We start from the raw sequence: 23561 nt of genomic DNA, 5'->3' as shown, positions 1-23561 counted from the left end.
GGGATTCAGAGCAAACAGTATGTTCTTCAAGAAACAAGGTTAGTTAACTCAGAAAACACTGACCAGAGGGAAAAAAAACACAGCAAACATCTCCCCCCCAAAAAAGGACAATTTTTCCAAAAATAATCCAGCAAGTTTTGGATAGTCGCTTACAAATGTGCTGAAGATCAGTATGATGTTACATGCTCCCATTTTTCAGTTTTTTTATTTATGTGGGACTGTCCCTTTAAGAGAATAAATTTTGCACAGCCCTGAAGGTATTTATAAGATGAAAACTTTTTGATGACAGCCAGGGCAGCAATGGCCAATACGAGAGGACATCTGTTTAAGGTGAGAAGGACAAAGTTTGGGGGAGACAACAGTGGGAAGTTTTTTTTACACACAGTGAGTAGTGAGTGCCTGGAATGCATTACTGGGGGTGGAGGTGGAGGTACAATAAGGCGATTTAAAAGACTTAAGTAGGCAAACATGGGAAGAAAAATAGATGCTTATGGATTGTGAGGTCAGGAAGAGTTAGATTGATGGTGGAATATGTTTATAGAGGTTGGCACAACTGTTCTGTGAATACCGTATTTGATGGCATATAAGGCCCACATGCATATGATACCCTTCCCGTTTTAGCGGGAGATTTTAGAAAAAAATTGTTTTAATGTATTTATGGGCAAGTTGGCGCATGGGTTCCTCCTGAAAGACCCCTTATAGATTAACGTGTGTGTGTGTGTGTGTGTGTGTGTGTGTGTGTGTGTGTGTGTGCGTGCGCACACGCCTTCACTCACCTCAGTGGAAACCCTCCAGCTTTGCATGGCCAAAACATTGAAGCCTACTCACACATGACCAACAGCAACAACACGACCTTCTGCCTCCCACACACCAAGGCTCAGACTGCTTCCTCTCACCGTGCAAACACCAATTGATTGACACTCGCACCAAGACCCACAGGCACATAAGGGTGGGAGGGAGAGAAGCTGGTCACCAAGGCAACAGGCAGAGCCCACCTACATGGGAGCAGATGATTGATCACATGCATTGAGAGGAGCACTGGGCCTCAGTGATGAGGCTCCACACTGAGCCTTTCTTCAACAAGCACGGCCCTCCCGAGCAAATGAGGTGCAGAGGTAGTGGCAGCTGAGGCTTAGCTCAACGTGCCGCTCACAATACTCCTGTTGACTGTCAATTACTCTCCATGGATTTTGTGTGCTGTGCTGAATCTCTCCAACTTCTCCTTTTTGCTCAAGATTCCAGCATATGGACTTGCTGGTGTTTCTCCATAACTCTCTCTATGTCGGGCATTTCTCTTTAACTCTCTTTATTTCTCGCTGACCCCCTTCTCTTGACTTCTCCTCCTTAACAATGAGTTTTATTGAAGCAATATTTTTGAAAATTTTCAATAATTTTTAACCTGTTGAATGCAAATGTTACAAGAGTTTGCCCTGTCTTACCAGAATTTTTATCTTGCCATGTGCAACCTTCCTTTGAAAATAGACAGAGCATGACTCTAAAAGGCTATTCATTTTTATTAGATTTATTTTAAGCTCAGTGGCACAATTACAAGAACATCTCATTTCATACTCACTAAATCATTTACTGATTCATTTGCATGCATCATTTACAGCAATGCAACAAATTATCCATTTGCAATAAAAATGTACAAACCGATACAATTCACTCTTGAATATTAATATTCTAGTTCATCACACAATCATTCTTGAATTCTCATGTTTTCTCCTTGATTCATTGTTCACATAAAAATAAATCTAGCATTTGTGCAATAGATTATTTTGCTGGTATCTACCTAAAAGTAATGGAGATCTATAAATGTTCAGAAAATCTAAACTGATAAAATTAAAGCTTGTATGTTTTAAATTATGTTTACCTTCAAGCATACACCATGTGCAGATGCAATGGTTGTTCACAGATATGCTATTCAGTCCAAGAACCGTCAGTCTACCACGATCATAGCTGCTTAGAGAGAAAATATTCTTTTTACTGACCTAATAAAAAAGTTTGTAACGCTTGATCCAAGAATGTTACAGACAAATAGAAAAAATAGTTGATCATCATTTTGTATCACTTGTATGTGAGAACCATTTACATTTAAAAGAATACCAATATTGTGAGATTTAGGTTTGGTCTGTCATAAAAAAGGTCAGCAGGACTGTATATCAATGTTATATTGTTTACAGCATTACAGATAGTCAGGGTTAATATTAGGAATAATTTAATTTCAATTAAATCCTCCCAAATGGGAAGTTGACAAAATCTGGAACAATATTTTAATCTTAATCGTGTTGTTTTGTGAAAACTCATAAAGGAAAATAATTTTTTATACGTTTAGAAAGTAGAGAGTCACATGTACGGAAACTGCTTCACGTACTGCTTATCAATATACATATGTTACTCAATTAGGATTCAACGTTGGAGCCATTTTTCACCAACCTCCTAGGGTAATCAACATGAATCTAATAAATTATATGATGCATCATGCGTAATTAATTGATTCATGTCTTCATTATTTCCCACCATTTGTAGATAACTAGGAATTATAAACACTGTCCAGATCTAGAATAAAGGATTTCCCCTTGTGAATATGGTGTAGAAAGGGATGTATCCAGTTGTGATCCAATAGGAATCAACTACAGTTATGAGGTTGCTAAGAGAGCTTTTGGATCTGAAGTCAAAAAAATAAAAGGAAAACCTGGCATTTGTTATTTCTTACTCATTGTATGATCGACATACCAAATGGTATACAGATAAACATTTCAGAAGCTTAAATGCAGTGCTGGTATAATGAGGTGATATGAACTTTGGAGAAAAGAGTGAACTTTATGAAGAGTCATTGACTTGATAATTCTGTTTCATTTTCCACATATACTGCCTGACTTAGTGAGTATTTTCAGGATTCTCTACATTAAGTTTAGATTTCCAATATTTTGTAATTTTGTTGAGATAGATTCCACGTTTAACAAGGCAAATGGTGAGGAGGGGTGGAGAGATAGAGGGTTAGTGGTGCTGTTTTCAGGAAGGAAAGAGAATTCAGAAAAGGCTGAGTATTAGCTGTATTTGGGTGGCATGGTTAATGTAGTGGTTAGCACAATGCTGTTACAGCACTAATGATCAGGACCAGGGTTCGAATCCTGTGCTCTATGTTCTTCCCATTCTGCGTGGGTTTTCCTGGGGGCTCTGGATTCCTCCCACCGTTTGAAATGAACCCTAGGTTATGTTAATTGGGGGTAATTGGGCGGCATGGGCTCATGGGCTAAAATGGTTTGTCACCATGCTGTATGTCTAAATTAAATTAAAATAGAATTTTAGAGCCTGTTTTCTGTGCTGTAATATTCTATGGTTCTAGAGCTTGAATTGTTCAGTTTTAATTAATAAAATCAAAAGCATCAAAGGCTTGTAAATCAATTATTTTTTTATTCTTTTGATAACACCATATGCAAGTAATTCATAACCATGCAAAATTTATAATTTTGTTCCCTTTGATTTACAAATGCCTCACATAGATTTCCACATGCCCCTACAGTTAATGAACAATCCCATCTGTTTATGGGAGCACTGGAAACTTGGAAGATTAAATTATAAGTGGTAAGGAAAAAATTGCTGTTTGCAATTTCATGAAAGAAAGATCTTGAAGAAATAATTAAAGTGATGGTTCTGGCCATCGACACTGATTGTTATTACAAATGTGAATTTGGTGGCACCTCACAGGTACAAAATATTGAAGCTTCTCTTGGGGGAGCCTATTTGATTATCAAAAATATTCATTTATGCCAAACACTGATAATAATAATAAAAACAGAAATGCCCTTGAACTGAACACAGTATAAAAGCAAAAAATTGTTAAAGCTCTGCAAATTATGTTCTGACTACTGTAAATAAATTCTGACCAAATCCATTACAGGAATGATATTTAGCTCACTGAGTGTGTAAAGGCCAGAGTGATTGTAGTCCAAAAGACTGAAAGGCAGGAGCAGAAATAGGCTATTCAGCCCATCGAGTCTGCCCCACCGTTTAATTATGAGCTGATCCATTTTCCCACTCAGTCCCATAGGGAGTTAGAAGTAAAATGAAACTTCTGAGGGACCTACAATATTTTCAGTGGTACAGAGAAAGCCATATGAAATTTAATAAGGATATTAACCGTACAAATAGGGGAATGGGTACTTACTCTGAGGAGTTCGTGGAAAGATGTTGTCATAAACAAAATCAAGTGAAAGTTGAGGAAGAATGTCTTTGCACAAAGGATTTTTAAAGCCTATATATTTTGTTGTAGAAGATAGCACAGAAGCTAGCCTAATTTAATGGAAAATATCGATAAATATGTGAAGTAAAGATATTTGAAGCATTGATATTAAAAGAATAGGACTGTTAATTAGTTTTGGATTGTCCTACCAAAGTAATGGCAAAGATTCAAATATCTTCATCCTGTGCTAAATATTCCATGGCTCTAAGTAATTTGTAGTCTCTAATTTGACGGCAGCTCTATTATTGCACAATGTGGCACTGTACCTCTGGTCACAATATAAAGAGTTTTTGTTCTGCATTGTGTCTAACTTATCTCTGCTTCTCCACACTAAGATATAAAATGAAAATCAATGTTTGTTTTCTTTTATTGATGTGTCCCTATGGGAATACCTCAGCAATGAGGGTGCATTAAAGCAGATTATATTGTTGCACCATACAGCATTAGTTTCCAGTTTCCCGTATATGTTGCATCACCCACCGTTTTCAGGTCAGATTGAATGTGCATTCTGGGAACCTTCATGTCGATGATAATCGACTGGATTAAATGGATTTAAAATTCATATACAAGATGGTACAGAGTTAACAGTCCAGGCCAAAGATCCTTTGTTTGTACTCTCACTTTCTACTAGTCATTTTTTTTAATTCTTCCAACTGTTCTCATTAACACATTGACTTCTACAACCTTGACCTAACCCTGTCAATAGTATTCCCTTTGTTCTATCCATCTCTTCTCCACCTTCTTTGCTCCTTACAACTAACTTGTTTTCTTTCTTTCCTGGTTCTGATGAAGAGCCTTTGAGCTTAATAGTTAATTCTGCTTCTCTTTCAATAGATCCTACCTGACCTCTTGAATGTTCCCACTATTTTGTTTATATTGTCCATTGAAGAGCTAACCATATTATAGGAAAGATATAAACAAAATAGAGAGAGTGCAGAGAAGGTTCACGAGAATGTTGACAGGATTTCAAGGTTTGAGTTACAGGGAAAGGTTGTGCAGACTGGGGCTTTTTTCTCTGGAGCGTAGAAGATTGAGAGGGGACTTGATCGAGGTGTTTAAGATTTTAAAAGGGACAGACAGAGTAAACGTGGATAGGCTTTTTCAATTAAGAGTGGGGGAGATTCAAACTAGAGGGCATGGTTTAAGATTGAAGGGGGAAAATTATAAGGGGAAGACGAGGGGAAATTTCTTTACACAAAGGGTGGTGGGGATGTGGAATGAGCTTCCGACAGACGTGGTTGAGGCGGGATCATTGGTTACATTTAAGGAAAGACTAGATAGTTACATGGATAGGAGAGGACTGGAGGGGTATGGACCGGGTGCTGGTCAGTGGGACTAGGAGGGTGGGGATTTGTTACGGCATGGACTAGTAGGGCCGAACTGGCCTGTTCTGTGCTATAAGTGGTTATATGGTTATAATAATTCTTGTGATGATCAGTGTGACAACTAATGCTGTAAATTATGAGTTCATCATTTCATTCAAAATTTTGCCTAATTTCTAAAATTTCTGTTAACCACATGCTACATTTGTTGATAACTCCAAATAGCCTTTATTTGGTAGATTAACATATAACATACACTTAAATATTTGTAGAATCCAGATTTTCAATAAAGTAAACTAGAGCCTGAAAGCTCTAGTTCTATCAAATTGCCATTTAAATGCCTTGTGGGAAAAAAAAAACAATTACACCATATTTTCTGAAATGAAAATGTTCTCTAGTACCTGCTGTTCAACTGAAAACAACACAACTTATCTCATTAGAGTTAAACAAGAAGACACAGCTTACTCATCTTAGTTCTGAAGAGTGACCTGGAAATATATTTTCATTTCCACATCAAATGCTATTCATCTGTGATTTGGATTTAACCATAAACTGTAATCTTCTCTGATCTCTTTGCTGTTCTTGCTTTAACTCCACATATGAACGGGAGAAAGTGTGAAAAATGGAAGTTACTGGAAAGGCCATGAGAAGAATGCCACTTAAAATGCTGCTTAGAGCTACCACTTGACCTGGGATACTTCGTGGCACCATATCTCCATACCCCACAGTTGTCATAGTAATAACTGCCCACCAGTAACATGCTGGTATACTTGTGAACTCATGTGAACTAGCCATTTCATTTTCAATAAGGTATAGCAATGGAGCAAAGAGTGCAATGGCCACACACAAGAATAAAAGGAGAAGACCAAATTCACGTGTGCATCTGCGAGCTGTTAGTCCCAATGTCTGTAGTCCCAAGGAGTGCCTGGCAAGGCGCATAACATACAAAATTCTCAAGGCACGGAGAACTCGCAGAACCAGTCCCACCTTGTCAAGGTAACTGCTTCCTCCTCCAGGTTTTCCATTCTCCACTGAGGTGGTGTCCACCAGAAGGGTAATGTAATAAGGTAAAATAGCTACAATGTCAATGACATTCAGAGGGGTCCTCAGGAAAACAAACTTGCTGCGGGCCTGTATGAAACGCAACACAAACTCCAGAGAAAACCAACCTACGCATACAGTTTCCACGATGAAAATGTTGTAGCATTTCTGGGAGCATATACCCTGTAGACAGAAAATATTAAACAAAACGGTGAATAAATACCCACTATTTTTATTTTTCAATAAGTAAAATCTCTTTCAGTGTATTCAGTCTGAGTTAATGTATGCTTTTCTAAATACAGTAAAACCCCTGGTATCTGTCACCTATGGGTACTGGTTGATGCTGAATAAGTGTATTTTCTGATTGCTTTGAGACTCACTCTTACGTTGCCAAACTAATACACCTGCACTAAAAATAAACAGTTTAAAAGACAAAAGACAAAAAAAATCTCTACTGTACCTACACTGAACAGAGTTCACTTACATGAATATATAAAACTTAAAGCATTTTACTTTATTTTCAGTCTTTGAAAACATTTAACCCTTGATGCATCTGATGTTCCTCTCCCTCCATGGAGCCAACCGAAAGATGAACAATAACATAGATAATTAACCTCCCTCTCCCAAGTTTACAGATAAAGCCTCTGACCGCAGGTGACTCTTACTAAGCAGGGATAAGGAGACACTTTAAGAGAGTCACCCCAAAGGCAAGAGGCATTGACCAGCTCTAAATCCTGGACGACACCATTTTATTCAAGCACAACTTTATTCAAACAGTTGCTGCGAGCAAAGCACGACCAAGTCTCTCCACTGGCTGAATATGTGCTCCCATCTTCACCAAAGATTTCTGTGTTACTTCAGAGAACATTTACTTTTTACAATTTTAAACTTGTGCATTTTTTACATATTATTGTATCCTTATTTTTTTCATGTTTTATTTATTTTCCTTAATTTTTTTTTGCTGGTTGCTTAAAGCTGTGTGTTACCTGAATTCCAGATACCAGGGGTTTTACTGTAGTCTACAAATGTCATCCTCAAATTTCTTTCCCCTTAAGTATAGCAATATGCTCCTTATAACTGGGCATGGCAGTGAAAACAAAAATATTGTGTTAGTGCCAACAATGAATAACATATAAATCGCAGGATGTAGATCAGTGGTTCTCATCCTTTTTCTTTCCACTCACATGCCATTTTAAGTAATCCCTACACCATCAGTGCTCTGTGATGAGTAAGGGATTGCTTAAGGTGGGATGTGAGTCGGAAGGGAAGGTTGAGAATCACTGCTCTAGACCCAATTGTTACTGAAATATTTTGCTTGAGAAAAATTGTCATTGGCCCATTTCCTTTGGAGTTAGGAAACCGTGCACATAACGAGTCAATGAGGTACAATTAAAACAGTTTTCAAACTGTGATGCAACAGTAACAGAGTTCAAATTCTTTCTTTCCACCCACATCCCACCTTAAGTAATCCCTTACTAATCACAGAGCACCTTTGGCATAGGGAATACTTAAAATGGGATGTGAGTGGAAAGAGAAAGGTTGAGAACCACTGGTGTATATGTTACATTGACAGATCCAGAGTCAATGTTTCACAGCATGAAAAGAGGCCCTTCAGCACAATTTGCTTATGCCAAACAAGTTGTATACCCAAGTATGCCATGTGGTAAGGAATGGAATGAAATTATGAAAATTCTGAAAGACCATATTATCATAACAGGAAATGTGTTGCAATGGAATTCTCATGGAGGGTACTTTCCTTGGCTGGCAGGATTTGTAGGCTGGATAATACCTTGGACATTAGGAGCTAGAAGCTGATCACAAATTTCACATCTCAACTGTATGATATGGTAATGTTTGACCTTTGCACAACCCTTCTCAATTTTGCCTCCATTAATTCAGCAAAACTAAATTTCAAAGTGAAAATCAAATTGCACATTTAGCTACCAAGTGGACAATTTAAAGCAAAACCAGTTTCCAGTGATGAAGTGGTCTCACTATCTCATAAGATTTGGGACAGGTGGAATTTAAAATATAACAAACTGCTAACTGATTCACCTCTGACTATTGAAGTAACAAACAAAAAAAACCTGAAAAAATGCATCAGACAAATAAAAATTCTAGTCAATCCTTTATGCTGTTACACTTGGAAATACAAACTAAGGGCTCGTGGGTCAGAATGGCCTGTTTCCGTGCTGTATGTCTAAAAAAAAGAAAGGCACTTTCCTTGGCAGGCAGGATTTGTGGGCTGGGCCATAGCTCCAGGCTGATCTCCCCTCCTCAATCATCTCTCTCGCTTCTGGACAACTCCCCAGTGCCTTGCAGGTTGGCGGATTTATTTTGCTGAAACTCAGAGTGTAATTTACATGGGTCCTCAGGGTGTCTACATCTTGGCCAAGAACAGTTTGATTCATGCCCCTCCAGTCACAGCAGAATATCTCAATCTTACTATTTTATATCAATCACTTATCTGCAATATGTTTATAGTCTCATATTTAATCAGTAAATTCCTTTCGCTAATTGTTTCAGACTGTAAGAATTGCTAATTTTGGTTGTTATTTAAAATAAGTTAGATTTTGACTTTGGCTTCTTGAATTAATTGTACAAATGAAATAATTAGTTCACTCAACATCTTCTCTGGATCCTGACTGTCTAGGGAGATACAACTATTAAACTATTTGACACAAGACATTTCAGAAAATTTATCTATTACAAATTTTGAAACATTGAGACAGGAAATTCCATATTTCAATTTAAACCATGAGAGAAAGGCAAGCAAATCCATAAGGAATATATAATAACTAAGATGAAATAGGCATGTGGTTTAGAATCACAAATTACTCTCCAAGTTGTCCTTGCATGACCAGGTCGTAAATATTTGTCCTTGATTGGTAGTTTTAAATAAATTATGTTCATGCCAGCATGAACATTTAGTCTTTATAAAATGCATTCTATTAACCAATGGAATAAATTTTGAAGGCATATTCAATTGTGCTAATCTGAAGCACCTCATAAATACGCACCAAATACTGGGGAAAAACTTCTATATTCATTGTTATGCCATTGTCTCCATTTCAAGATTGAAATCCTTAAATTCATGTCTAACCACTGAAGGAAATGCACAGAAGTACAACACTAAAGTCTACAGACACTGTGATTGAAGTCAAATCATAATGATGGAGAAACTCAGCAGGTCCAAATAGTGGACTTTATGTAGCAAAACTGACATTTTGGGCTTCAGCCCTTCATCGAGGTGTGAGCAAAATGTAGACAGGTGTCTGAACAAAATGATAGGGGAGGAGGGGGAGCACTGGTCCACTCCTCTATTTGATTCCAGTCTCACCTCCTCTGAACGCTCTGCCCTCCGCTATCTCCGCACAAATCCCAATCTCACTATCAAATCCATAAAGGTAGTGCTGTTGTGGTCTGGCACACTGACATCTACCTTGATGAGGCCAAATGACAGCTCTCAGACCACACCTCTTAATTAATCCTTCAACAGGACCTCACCAAAGAGCATCAAGCCACCATCTCAAGTAGAAACTCTAACCTCTGGTCATCTCCATCCCACAGCGTCCAGCCTCATTGTTTCCCATCCTTGCACTGCCCGTTTCAACCTCCTACCCAAGATGCACAAACCCAATTATCCAGATAGACCCATTGTTTCCACATGCTCCTGCTCCACTGAACTGGTATCATCTTACCTCATTTTTTCCCCCTGGTTCAATTTCTCCCGATGTACATCCGTGATACATCACAAACCCTCCATCTCTTCATTGACTTCCAATTCCTTAAACTTGACTGCCACATTTTCATTATGAACACCCAATATCTTCACACTTTCACCCTTCATTTCTTTTTTGACGAGAGACCTAACAAGTCCCACTCCACCACCACCTTCCTTCACTTGGCAGAACTTGTTCTTATCCTCGATAACTTCTTTTTTGACATCCCACTTTCTCCAAATCAAAGGTGTAGCTGTAGGTACCACTGGTATTTAAAACTACCAATCAAGGACAAATATTTAGAGCCTGGTCATGCAAGGACAACTTGGACCTGTAGGTCCCAGCTGTGCCTGAATTTTTGTTGGTTTTGTGGAGCAATCCACGCTGCAAGCCCACACAGGCAATGCTCCTCAACTCTTCCTCTGCTACATTGACAACTACATCGGTGCTGCCTCATGTAGCCATGACGAGCTTGTCAACTTTATTCTCTTTGCTGCCAACTTTCACCCTGGCCTCAAATTCACTTGGTCCACTTCCAGTGACCACTTTCCCCTTTCTTGATCACTCTGTCTTCATCTCAGGAGACAAGCCATCTACAGACATTTTTTATAAACCTACCAACTCCCACAACTACCTCAACTACACTTCTTCACAGCCTATAAGGATTCCATCCCTTTCTCTCAATTCTTCCCTCTCCATCGTAAATGCTCCCAAGTTGTGGTCATCCAGTCCAGATTATTTGAGATGTCCTCCTTCTTCCAAAAATGTGGGGTCCCTGCTACCATTTCAACTCAACAATTACCTGCATTCTTCCATTTCCCACTTATCTGACCTGGGCCTTCTGCCCCCAGATGCATCAAAAACAGAATTTCCCTTTTCCTTTCCTACTATCATACCAGCCTCTGCATCCAACACTTTATCCTCTGCAATTTTCGTCACTTACAATATGATCCCACCACCAGACACATCTTCCCCTCTCCACCTTCCATAGGGACCTCTCCCTCTGTGACTCCCTCGTCCACATCCCTTCCCACCAATCGCCCCCTTGGCACCTTCCCCTGTAGCCACAGGAAGTACCACACTTGTGGCCACACCCCAAAAAGTCCTTCCAAGTGAGCAACACTTCACTAATGAAACTTCAGGGGCCATCTACTGTATCCTGTGCTCCTGTTGTGGCCTTCTCTATATCAGCGAGACTGGTCGCAAACCAGGAGATCGCTTCGCTGAGCACCATTTCTCTGTCCACATCAATGACAGGGATCTCCCAGTGGCCATTTTAATTCTGTACTCCACTCCCACACTGACGTGTCTGTCCAAGGCCTCATGTACTGTCAAACTAAGGCCATCTGTAAACTGGAGGATCCATACCTAATGTTCCATCTGGGCCCTCTCCAACCGGATGGCATTAACACCAACTTCTCCAATTTCTGCTTGCCCACTCCCCGTTCTTTCTCTCTTCCTCATCCCTCTGTCTTTCTTCCAGCTTTCCACTCCCTCCATTCTCAAAGCCATTTCCCCCCCCCCCCCCCACCCCCACTGTTTGCTGCTGTGCTCTCCACCCTTATCCATCTGTACCTCCTGCCTGTGGGCTTGTGCCCCTCCCCCACCATTTTGTTTGGGCGCCTGCCTACATTTTGCACAGACCTTGAAGAAGGGCTCAAACCTGAAACGTTGGTTCTGTGTCTTTATCTTTGCTACATAAAGGACATTATTTGACCTGTTGGGTTTCTTCAGCCTTGTGTTTTTGCGAAATGTACAAATCATAACTTGAGGAAACAAAGAGAAAAGAAACTTCAGATATTATTAGATACTATTATTATTCTATTTTAATTCAAATAAAATATATTTTATTATAGCTTAGTGGTAACATGTTCTTATTTCTGTAAACTAACTCTATTTAAAAGACCACTAAATTAACTTATTATCCATAGATCATTGCCTCGGAACAATAAAGTGGTTTGATAATGCTAGGTTTCAGCCTTTCATTAATCTTTTCTGTAATACAAGGTTACGGTCCATGCTAACAATCAACTGTCATTAGCCTGTTCTGTTTAACCTCAGTTACAGACAAGGTTATTAAAACAATTATTGAAGCATCTGTTAACATCATAAAACACAACATCAAAACAGAAATAGCTCGTAATACTCAGCAAGTCAGGTAACAAAATGGAAATTAATATTTCAGGTTGATGACCTTCCATTCAAACTTAAAATATAATTTGGTAATGAATGCAAAAAATGTTTTAGGAAAAGTCCCAGCCTCTCTGATAATAGTGAAAGTGTACAATTACAACGATTGGAGTTCAGTTGTGGCAGACGCGTCGAAAAGGGACCCTTTGTTTCTCATTTTGATGGTCTGACTTCCCTTATTGGTAGTATTAATTCCGCCAGTTCTATGCATAGATATTGTAAGCTCTGCACACTGGAGAGGGCTTTCTTGGGTTTGAAATACTTCTGATAACCGCAGAATTAGACACGGGACAGGCTGTAAACTGAATCCCAATCTAACTAAGAGCCTCTCAAGGGCTAACGTCAAAAACATTCACGTTAAAATACCACAAAAAATTCCTCCTGGGTTTACATTATACACAGTGCCAATCTCTGCTCGCGACAGGGTCCGCCCTCCCAATTATTCCTCCTAATTACTGCTACTCCTCGATTTTCTCCTCTTGATACCGGAACATCATCATACATTCCCCAAATAGAGAAGTCTGGCAAGACCACACAATTTTGTAAAGCCTTTGAGCTTGCGGCCTCCTCTTCCACGTTCAGCCCAATTCCAGTTCGTCCAATTTCCTATACACCTAGCAGATTTCTCACCTCAATTTAAATTTAGATATACAGCACAGTAACAGGCTCTCTCAGCCCACCAACCTGTGCCCCCGAAATACACCCAATTGATCTCCAACCCCCAGTACGTTTTTGAATAGTGGGAGGAAACAAGAGCACCCGGAAGAAACTCACATAGGCACAAGGAGAACATACAAACTCCTTACAGACAGCGCGGGATCCCTGGCACTGTGACAGCATTGCACTAACCACTCTCCTAACCCTGCCGCCTCTATTATCCCTATCACATCTATCAGAAGAGGAAAAGTGATGAACGGCCTTAGTCATATTTTGTAAAAGACTTTAAGCTCCCTATTTGAATATGAAATGAACCTCGGGTTGTTTTAGATTCAGTTCTAGACACCTCCTATGATACCTACACATTTGGTTCAGTATGTGCCTTTCCTTAGGTCATGCACCAAGGCAGAGGTTAACTAAAATGCATTAATTTTAAATTTATCCAAAGAAAACAAAGTCTGAAATTATACAACTTTTCTTAAAATTGTGGGTTGCTTGGTTACCACACATTTCAGGGAATTACTGAAAGATTTCTTGCTCATGATGAATAGGGTAGAAGTAAAATATTAGACACAATTTGCTTTGGTTCCAAATGCATAATATAATGATACTTGCAGCCTATCATATTAAGGAATTTGGAGCTAAAGTGGTCTCTATTATGTCCTAATGTACACAAACTGCTTAAACAGACTAATACAAAATCTGCTTCAGGCCTCATCAGGAAGCACGGGGACACAAGTAAAGCTGCTGCCTTGTAGCTCCACTGACCCAGATTCAACCCCAACTGTTGGTGCTGTTTGTGAAGAGTTTGCGCAGTTTCCCTGGGGTTTATCCAAGTGCTCTGGTTTCATAAGAACATAAGAAGCAGGAGTAGGAGTTGGCTATCCACCCAATTGAGCCTACTATGTCATTCAATGAGATCATGGCTGATCAACTCCACCTACCTGCCTTTTCCCCATATCCTTGAATTCTCCTACTGTGTAAAAATCTATCCAACTTTGTTTTAAATATATTTACTGAGGTCGCCTCCACTGCTTCAGTGGGCAGTGAATTCCACAGATTCCCCACCCTCTGGGAAAAACAGTTCTTCCTCATCTCCATCCTAAATTTACTACCCTGAATCTTGAGGCTATGTCCTCTAGTTCTGGTCTCCCCTACCAATGGAAACAACTTACCTACCTCAATCATATCTATGCCTTTCATAATTTTATGTTTCTATAAGTTCCCCTCTTATTCTTCCAAGTCCCACTAAGTGAAGCCTCAGATGACCCAATCTCTATTCATCCCTGGAATCAACCTGGTGAACCTCCTCTGAACCACTTCCATCCTTCCCATATAAGGAGACCAAAACTCCATGCAGTACTCCACATGCGGTCTCACCAGTCTCCTTGTGTGCAGGTAAGTGATAGAATCCGAAGGGAGTCGAGAGAAAGTGGAAAAAATGGATTAGTGTATGAATACTGCAACTGAGTGCTTGATGGTCAGTACAGACTGGGTGGGTTAGGGGCCCTGTTTCCAGTATTACTCTCACCACACAATTCCTGAAATGATGAGCTATCTGGGGTAGGGAGTGGGAGCTACACAGGATGTCTATACCGAGCAAAAAATCTGCAGAAAGTCTGCAACCTGCCAAAGAGCAATCTTAACAAGATGGCAGCGTTGCTCCCAGTAAATCAAGATAATGCATAATGTTCACCAGATTGAACTCAAAGTGTGCAATGCAAATAAAATAACCAATGGAACAATATAAATGATTACGAATCTGTTGAAGATTAAGCTGTACCTTATAGATTTTGTTCTTTTTGCTACTCCCCTTTTATTACTTTCATTGCAGTTGTCAGTTTTGGCTCTTTAAAACTGCTATCAACTAGTGTAAGGTAAAAACATCATGAGATGGGACCGGAGAAGGAGTCACCCAGTACTAAGGAGTAACAGAATGCAGATGTGACCTTGTACACTCAAGATAAGCTTGGCACTAACAAGAATGATGTGCAGCAGGCTAACAGAGAAGGGTAGCAACAGTTTATTCATTGGACAATGTAATGGTATGATAATTTACTAAGTACGTATCCTGAGGTATAAAAAAAACACCACTTGCTGATAACGGCAGAATGCGCCTTCTCCAACTAACACTGTTAGTTGCAAGTGTTACAATCCGGCAATAAAGAACAAAGAACCTTGATTTCGACTCAGTCTGGTGTTTGACTCACTCATTCATGAACAAAGCACTCATATAGCACCAACTGGAGGAAATAGGAATGCATGAATTTTGTTGATAATTATATCATGAGAAATGACAATCCTTCCAGGAAATTTGGCAATACATATTCAGATTCCTGCTGTTCTTTGTTTTTGCCTTCGGCCAAAAGCTGACAGTTACCAACAGGCAGTCAAAATGTTCAACAAGAAGGTACAGTTTAAAGTTTTTTTAAATTCATGAACAATTCCTCCGTTCTCATCTGGAGGTCTGCCATAGAGAGAGAACAAGACAAGAATCTTCAGTCAATGCTGCAGGGACTCGAGGACATATGGAGAATAAAAGCTGCTTCCATCTTTTTCATGGATTTATTTTGCGCAGTTGTCCTGCTATGAATTATCAAAACGGCTGGCAAAGGATTGAGTGCATGAATGAATTAAGGAAATATAAACAGGATTCAATGCATCCTTACAACTTTCTCCAGCCTCCATTGTCATTTTAACTAAAACCAATGGTTTCATCAATGGGATGTTATTTATTTATTTATGTACTTTAGACTCAGTCTGGAGGCATGAATTCAATATTGGGAACTCAGTTCACGTTTAAACGGATTGGATGATGGGCCTCAACCAATAATGTTTTGTCTTATCTGATCAAAAAGAATAACTGGCCTAATTTACATCATAGAAAAGAAATGTAAGAGGTTAAAGTAAAGCTACAATCTTCAGGAAAGAAACAGAAACTAGAAAGGAGCCAAGTATCTGAAGTAGCCTTGTAGCTGGCAAGAATGTATAAATACCTGTAACCAACAAAATGTAAATATTGGTTTAAAGGTACTCCCTGAGGCCTGGAGAATGTTCAGCTACAGGCTATTTACATACATAACTGACATGATTTAATGGTAGATTTTCTTTTCAATTGCAGTATATACCAATATTATTTTTCTCCCAAGTATAAATCCCAACACTGATCTGTTTGCATCTGATGACATAACATGAAAATTGTTGAATGAAAGCAAAATTGGCTCACGGTAACCTGATGGGGAGCCATCAAAACCATTCTCGGCACTTCCCCGATGACAAGGAAATTTCTTTAAATTCATTGTCTAAATGCAGCATACAGCAAAGGATAAATTTCTGCATTTCTACCATCTTACTTGTTCCTAAACAGAGAGACTGAACAAACCAAAAAAGTAATGCAATAAAATAAAGGATTTTAAGAACATGGATAAATGGATGGTTAATAGACAAAGTATTCAAATGCAACAAGAGGAAACTCCAGCTGTATCAGTCTTGGTATGTCAGAGTCCTTTAGATTCAGAGATGTACATTTGGTATAAAAACATTATTCCATTATTTCAGAAGGGAAAGAGAAATTACAGACCTTCAGTTTTTCATCAGTTGTGAAGAATCCAATTGCATCCTGGCATGCAATTCAGATTTTATCCACACTTGGATGAAAGATTTACCGTAATTATGATTAGCTCTGATGAGCCAAGGTGATTTTTTCATGAATGTTGATTTTATAGACTTTCAGGAAATGTTTGATAATGTCTGTTGCAAAAGAAAAAAATGAAAATGCATGGAAATAGAAGTGTTTTGTGACAGAGGTTTGTAATGGATTGGGAAAAGAAATGGGCAAAAATAAAATTATTCCATGTTCTATATTCATAAAGACCTCCCATAAAAAAAGCTCCCCCTCTTTCTCTGTCTGACTCTAAAGAATAGATGATGTCCTGGACGAAGTAATAATAAATTCTATACATAAATTCCCAGATGACACGATAAGGTGACTGAGCAAGTTGTGTAACTAGGTGTGGAAGTTGCAAAGTGGCATAATTATATTAAATAATGGAGATAACTACAGCATTAGAGCTCATTGTGGGAAATTATGAATGCATCCACTTTAATTCAATAAAATACACAGAAATAGTTTTTTAGTGATGAAGGGATTTGTTAGTCCACTGACAAAAAATCTGAAATAGCTCACATATTGTTACATTTAGTCTAATTGGATAAGCTTCTTGAAATGTTGCCTCTGTTCCTCTCTCCATAAATGCTAGCCGAGTGGAGTGCTTCCTGAATTTTTTTTGTTTTTACCTCTATCACTGTAGTCAACCAAAAGGAAGAGCAGCAGATGCCCTGCAATATCACTATCTACATCAGTTGTTCTCAACCTTTTTCTTTCCACTCACATACCACTTTAAGTATTCCCTACGCCATCAGTGCACTGTAATTAGTAAGAGATTGCTTAAGGTGGGATGTGGGTGGAAAGAAAAAGTTTGGAAACCACTGTTTTAATCGAACCCCATTGACTCGTTATGTGCACGGTTTCAGAACTCCAAAGGAAATGGGCCAATGACAATTTTTCTCAAGCAAAATAGTTCAGTAACAATTGGGTCTGGAGCAGTGATTCTCAACTTTCTCTTCTCACTCACATCCCACCTTAAGCAATCCCTTACTAATCACAGAGCTGTGATGGCCGAGGGATTACTTAAAGTGTATGTGAGTGGAAAGAACCACTGATCTACAGGCTCCCCTTCAAGAGGCACATCTCTCTGATTTTAAGATGCTGTACTGGTCCAATATTATTATTATTATTGTTGGGTGTACATTATGAAGCTTACTAGAAAACAGTACAGTGTGAGAAACTTCACCAGAAAGACTGCAGCAGTTCAAGGCAGTGGCTTGCCACCACTTGTCAAGGGTATTTGGAGAGGGCAATAATGTTGCTCACTTCAGTGACCCAGGATCTCGAAGGAATGCAGAAACCCACTTCGTTGTGTGTGGGGCAGGTGGTGAAATGGCTTATTGTGGTCCCATTTAAAGGTCGCTTCATTTAAATACAATTTCCCAGAATCAGCTAATTCTAGAATCTCTCAGGGTGGGGTTGACTGTCTGCCTCCTTGTAATATTGCTAGAGAAGACCAGCAGACATCAAGACTTGGGGGAGAAGTAGCCTCGAGATCAAGGGACATAGACTCAGTATTTGGGGGAGTGGATTTAAGACAGAGGAAAAGAGAAACTGCTTCTGGCAGAGAGAGGTGAATCTGTAGAATTCTCTACCCAAGGAAGCAGGAGAGGCTGCCTCATTAACTACCCTTCAGACATAAACAGAGTTTTGCATCGTATGGGAATTAAGGTTTGTGTTGGAAATTGTGTTGGAAAAGTAAGTGGAGCTGAGTCCATGGCAGGTCAGCCATGATCTTGTTGAATGGTAGAAAAGCTCGATGGGCTAGATGGCCTCCTTCTGCTCCTACTTCTGTTTTTAAATTTTAAAAAAATTTAGACATATAGTAACAGGCCATTTCGGCTCACAAGTCTATGCCGCCCAATTAGCACTGCTGGAAGTATGATGGAAGCAGAGGCAGTTATAACACCCAGGGAAATTGAATAATACCTGGAGCAAATATTATAGGGCCAGAGAGAACAAAGTAGAGGAGTTGAATTCATTGGCATGGGCACAATGGTCCAAATGATCTTTTTTAATCTGTTTCATTCCATGACTTTCTGACATTTGTTCTTATATTATTACATTTATGAAAATAAGCCATAACTATTTTCAATATATGCAATAATTCTATTGCCATAAATTTGGCTGAGGTAACGTTCTATACATGTATTTCTAAATTATTGGATAAAATAATACAATTGAACATTAAAACCTAATTACACCTTGCAACAAAGTTTAGCTCATTTTGAAGTGTAAAAGGACAACTTACTTTATCCTCTTCTGCTCTTAGGTCAGGCATCGTACTGATGGATAGATTAACAACAGTGATTGTCACAAATATAACAGAGAGACAGGCAAAAATTTTTCCTGGAAGTCCTGACTGGGGGTTTTCCACCATATCCCTGAGTTTTGTCATGAACTGATTCCATTTCGAAGACTCAACCAAATCAACCAACTTTTCTCCCTCCACCAGATCTTCCTCCATAGCATTCATTTCTGCAAACTCCTGAATCTTCTGCCGGTATCGGCGACGGCAGCACCACTCCAGGTTGTCGTCTTCAATGCCCCAGTATAACAATTCATCTTGGAAAGAAAGGGCGCACATTTCCCTCAAGAGTCTCAACTTGCCTGCCCTGAGGAAGGTCAGGATTGTTTTAAAGGCACCTGGATTTCTATCAAAGAAATATTCATTGGATGTCACATCGTAATCATCACAAATTTTCATTATTTCATCAAAGGTATTGCAAAAGCGAAGCTGACCGAGGCGTGTTAAAGGAAAGTCATCCAGTGTGGTCCATGGTAAGAAGTATTTTATTCCCCCAACATTTATGACCACATGGTGTTTGCGATCCCCTGGGAGGGCACTGCCAAGCAACTCTTCTTGCGGAGGAATGAGGTGAGCTCGATTGTAAAACACACCTTTCAGAGTTTGCGTTTCATTATAGATTGTTTGATTGAAAGAGGCGTCAGAGCCACAGCTGAGGGCGCTGTAATCATAGTCCGAACTGTCTCCAGCCAACAAAGTCATCCTGGATGATACTCCTCACATCACTATAACCAGCTGCATTTAGAAAGTGTGGCAAACTACAAGAAAGACAAAGAATTCAAGTGTCATGAATATTAATAACGATGTGAGGACATGATAAAGTATGGAATGTTACCAAAAAGTGGTCCTTCAATCTTAAATATGATTTGTGCCTCCTGATTAAAATGATCATTCGTGGAGAAAATGAATTATACTCCATTTGTCCTTATCATATAACTCGTCAACTTACACAGTTTAGTTCCCACTTTGAACTTGAATCACTTTAATTGGTAATAAAATATAAATGGTCATGACAACTAATCCAGTCCACCATTCCTGTGGCTCCTTCAGAATGACTTCTACTCATTTATCGTTTATAAACATTATTATTGGGAGTAATTAATGAATATGGGCTCAATAATTAGGTCTATCAGTGAACAGGATATGAATAAATGGCTTAGCAGTATGGAGAGAGGCAGCACTCCATCAGAAGCGACTATCTTTTCACAAAACCAATAATCTGCTTGAAATCAGGTGAAGAGGAGTTGTGTACCCTGGTCACCACCTCTTCTTGCAGCTACCTTCGGGAAGAAGGTAGCACCTGTAGGTTGAAGAACCGTTTTATTGCATTGGCTCTCAGGCTTTTTAATCTCCCCTAATTAGATTATCATAAACGACTTTGACATCACTATTATTGGATGGCGGATGAGAGCTGCGATTTATATTTGGTGTTTCTCTTTTCCATTTCATGCCTCGTTGTTTCAAGTCATTTCGGAGCACACACGCCTCGTTTAGATCTGCGGTGATTTCCTCCACACGGAATTGGTTTGACTGAAGTCTGCTCCTGGTGAGGAAACAGCTGCCTCTTGCGGACCCCTCTGTTGCCAATACCCCATACTCCGAATGGGACCCGCTTCTGTCGCTGGAGGTCATCGTGCAGCAAAGTATCCATCTGGAAGCACATGTAGCCGCTTGGAAAGGTGGAAACAACTACAAATGCTTGAAATGAAAGCCAGTTTCAATCTCACGCCCCTCGGTCAGAGTATAGGGCAGATCAAAATAAGACCAGCTTGTCCATTTGAGCTTTGAACTCAACGCGATTTTACGGTGGCAAATAGAAACCGGACAAGCCTTTTAGTGCATCGAAATTAACATGAGAACACGGGGTTTTGTGTGTCGGGCTTACGGTAATTTTAAGGGACTTTTCCAAGGGCGCTCCGACAATCGAAGACCTGTTGCAGGCTGCTCCAGTGGTGGTGCTTTTACAAAGCAAGGAGACTATTCACTCCCAGTCCACGCGGCCGTGGTCGGGCTGCTCTGTGATCAGCGTAACATCTTCCAGAAAAGGAGTCAAACGGGCCGTGGTTCCTCCAACTTCCCGGCGTGGAGCTTTGGAAACGGGACGAAGTGGCTCCAGCGCTCGGGAGCGTCAACGCGCATTCAAGTGGAAGGAAAAAAAAGCGGACAGACGGAGCACCCCTTCGGCTGGGACAGACGGAGCGCCCCTTCGGACGGGACAGAGGGAGCGCCCCTTCGGACGGGACAGACGGAGCGCCCCTTCGGGCGGGACAGACGGAGCGCCCCTTCGGGCGGGACAGACGGAGCGCCCCTTCGGACGGGACAGACGGAGCGCCCCTTCGGGCGGGACAGACGGAGCGCCCCTTCGGGCGGGACAGACGGAGCGCCCCTTCGGGCGGGACAGACGGAGCGCCCCTTCGGACGGGACAGACGGAGCGACCCTTCGGACGGGACAGACGGAGCGCCCCTTCGGACGGGACAGACGGAGCGCCCCTTCGGCCGGGACAGACGGAGCGCCCCTTCGGCCGGGACAGACGGAGCGCCCCTTCGGCCGGGACAGACGGAGCGCCCCTTCGGACGGGACAGACGGAGCGCCCCTTCGGACGGGACAGACGGAGCGCCCCTTCGGGCGGGACAGACGGAGCGCCCCTTCGGGCGGGACAGACGGAGCGCCCCTTCGGACGGGACAGACGGAGCGCCCCTTCGGACGGGACAGACGGAGCGACCCTTCGGACGGGACAGACGGAGCGCCCCTTCGGACGGGACAGACGGAGCGCCCCTTCGGCCGGGACAGACGGAGCGCCCCTTCGGCCGGGACAGACGGAGCGCCCCTTCGGCCGGGACAGACGGAGCGCCCCTTCGGCCGGGACAGACGGAGCGCCCCTTCGGCCGGGACAGACGGAGCGCCCCTTCGGCCGGGACAGACGGAGCGCCCCTTCGGCCGGGACAGACGGAGCGCCCCTTCGGCCGGGACAGACGGAGCGCCCCTTCGGCCGGGACAGACGGAGCGCCCCTTCGGCCGGGACAGACGGAGCGCCCCTTCGGCCGGGACAGACGGAGCGCCCCTTCGGACGGGACAGACGGAGCGCCCCTTCGGCCGGGACAGACGGAGCGCCCCTTCGGCCGGGACAGACGGAGCGCCCCTTCGGACGGGACAGACGGAGCGCCCCTTCGGACGGGACAGACGGAGCGCCCCTTCGGACGGGACAGACGGAGCGCCCCTTCGGACGGGACAGACGGAGCGCCCCTTCGGACGGGACAGACGGAGCGCCCCTTCGGACGGGACAGACGGAGCGCCCCTTCGGACGGGACAGACGGAGCGCCCCTTCGGACGGGACAGACGGAGCGCCTTCGGATAGGTCACCTTCTCGGGTCGGAAACGATTAAAAGTTTGGAGAGCGCTTTGCGTCGCCCTCTAATCCGAGTAAGGGTGAACCCTTCGCATTTCTCCCAGCCTGGCTGTCAAGATAACGCCCCACCATGCAGGGCCAACCTCTCCGTTCATGCTGGAGCGCCAATTTGTAGCCACATCACAGAAAACGTTCTGCTCTGAAGACTGATATAGGAAAACTTACACTTGTGCGAATGGAAAGCCACAAGGAGAAAGTTCTTCGATCTTCAGGTGAGCTAAAGTTGCTTGAAGCTGGTGGCTCCGTCCTCGAGAGCTCGCTGGAACGACACCTTGCGCCAGCGCCGAGCCTTATAAAGTATGAAGCGTGCAAGTGGAATGTGAAGTAGAAGAGCATCCGACCCAAAGGCTGCAATCTCCTCGTCTCCAACAGGCTGTTCTGACGCCACTCGGAGGACGTGTTGAGAAGGTTGGAGTGAAATCCATGGCAACCAGGCAGCGCTTTCAGAATGGAGAATCTATCTCCCCTCCCCAGTGGAAACGATCAAGCTGAGGGGAAACTTACCTCCAAGTGAACGCGAACTGTGAGGACCCTTCCGATTGATCCATGGACAAATAAACCCTCTCTTGGACTAAACCCTGTTCACTCCGAGCGCGATCCACACTGAGGAAGATTGCAACATGTCCTTGGAAGAGTTTGGTTTCACTCGCTCACTGCGATGAACGTCGAAATTTAAACAAGTTCTCGAGGTGTTTTGCCAGATCGCATTGCACTTTCTCCGGGAAAGAGCCTGTGTTTTATTTGAAATGAAAAACCAAGACCCAAGATTTTCTAAAGCGTGTGGTGGATAATAGTGATCAGTTTTTCCACTTCTCCCTTCCCCTCCTCCTCCTCTGATCTGCTGACCCCCTCCTCCTCCTCCTCCCCTGATCTGCTGACCCCCTCCTCCTCCTCCTCCCCTGATCTGCTGACCCCCTCCTCCTCCTCCTCCTCCCCTGATCTGCTGATCCCCTCCTCCTCCTCCTCTGATCTGCTGACCCCCTCCTCCTCCTCCCCTGATC

The 23561-nt window shown here is 41.9% G+C and overlaps 1 protein-coding gene and 1 long non-coding RNA gene across 8 annotated transcripts in view; one reads left to right on the top strand and one right to left on the bottom strand.

Annotated features, from left to right (window-relative positions):
- The window catches only part of LOC138735591 (uncharacterized), a 129734-nt gene that overhangs the window by 41284 nt on the left and 64889 nt on the right, over positions 1-23561 (top strand). For 2 of the 5 annotated variants that reach the window (XR_011339811.1, XR_011339809.1), the window contains exon 4: positions 19566-19626. This is a non-coding gene — a long non-coding RNA (uncharacterized lncRNA). Of the gene's footprint in view, positions 1-15012; positions 15348-19565; positions 19724-19772; positions 20078-23561 lie in introns of those variants that run through there. The other 3 variants (XR_011339813.1, XR_011339810.1, XR_011339812.1) reach the window with 3 other exon arrangements.
- On the bottom strand, positions 1508-22951 carry kcng1 (potassium voltage-gated channel, subfamily G, member 1). Of its 3 annotated transcripts, XR_011339807.1 has the most exons (4): positions 22726-22951; positions 19097-19911; positions 1874-6792; positions 1508-1792 (listed from the first exon to the last, which is right to left on the bottom strand). XR_011339807.1 is itself a non-coding variant. In XM_069883609.1 (3 exons), exons 2-3 carry the CDS (start codon positions 19853-19855, stop codon positions 6082-6084), a joined length of 1470 nt encoding a protein of 489 aa, XP_069739710.1. In that variant the 5' UTR covers positions 19856-19911; positions 22726-22951; the 3' UTR covers positions 1508-6081. The 3 variants fall into 3 exon arrangements, 2 of the variants coding, with proteins under 2 accessions (XP_069739710.1, XP_069739711.1); XM_069883609.1 differs by having other exon boundaries at positions 1508-6792; XM_069883610.1 differs by lacking the exon at positions 22726-22951 and having other exon boundaries at positions 1508-6792; positions 19097-20359.

Source organism: Narcine bancroftii, chromosome 6 (assembly GCF_036971445.1).
Source record: "Narcine bancroftii isolate sNarBan1 chromosome 6, sNarBan1.hap1, whole genome shotgun sequence".
Lineage (NCBI taxonomy): Eukaryota > Metazoa > Chordata > Chondrichthyes > Torpediniformes > Narcinidae > Narcine > Narcine bancroftii.
The sequence above is the reverse complement of the archived record's forward strand: the minus strand, read 5'-3'. Positions and strand labels throughout refer to the sequence as shown.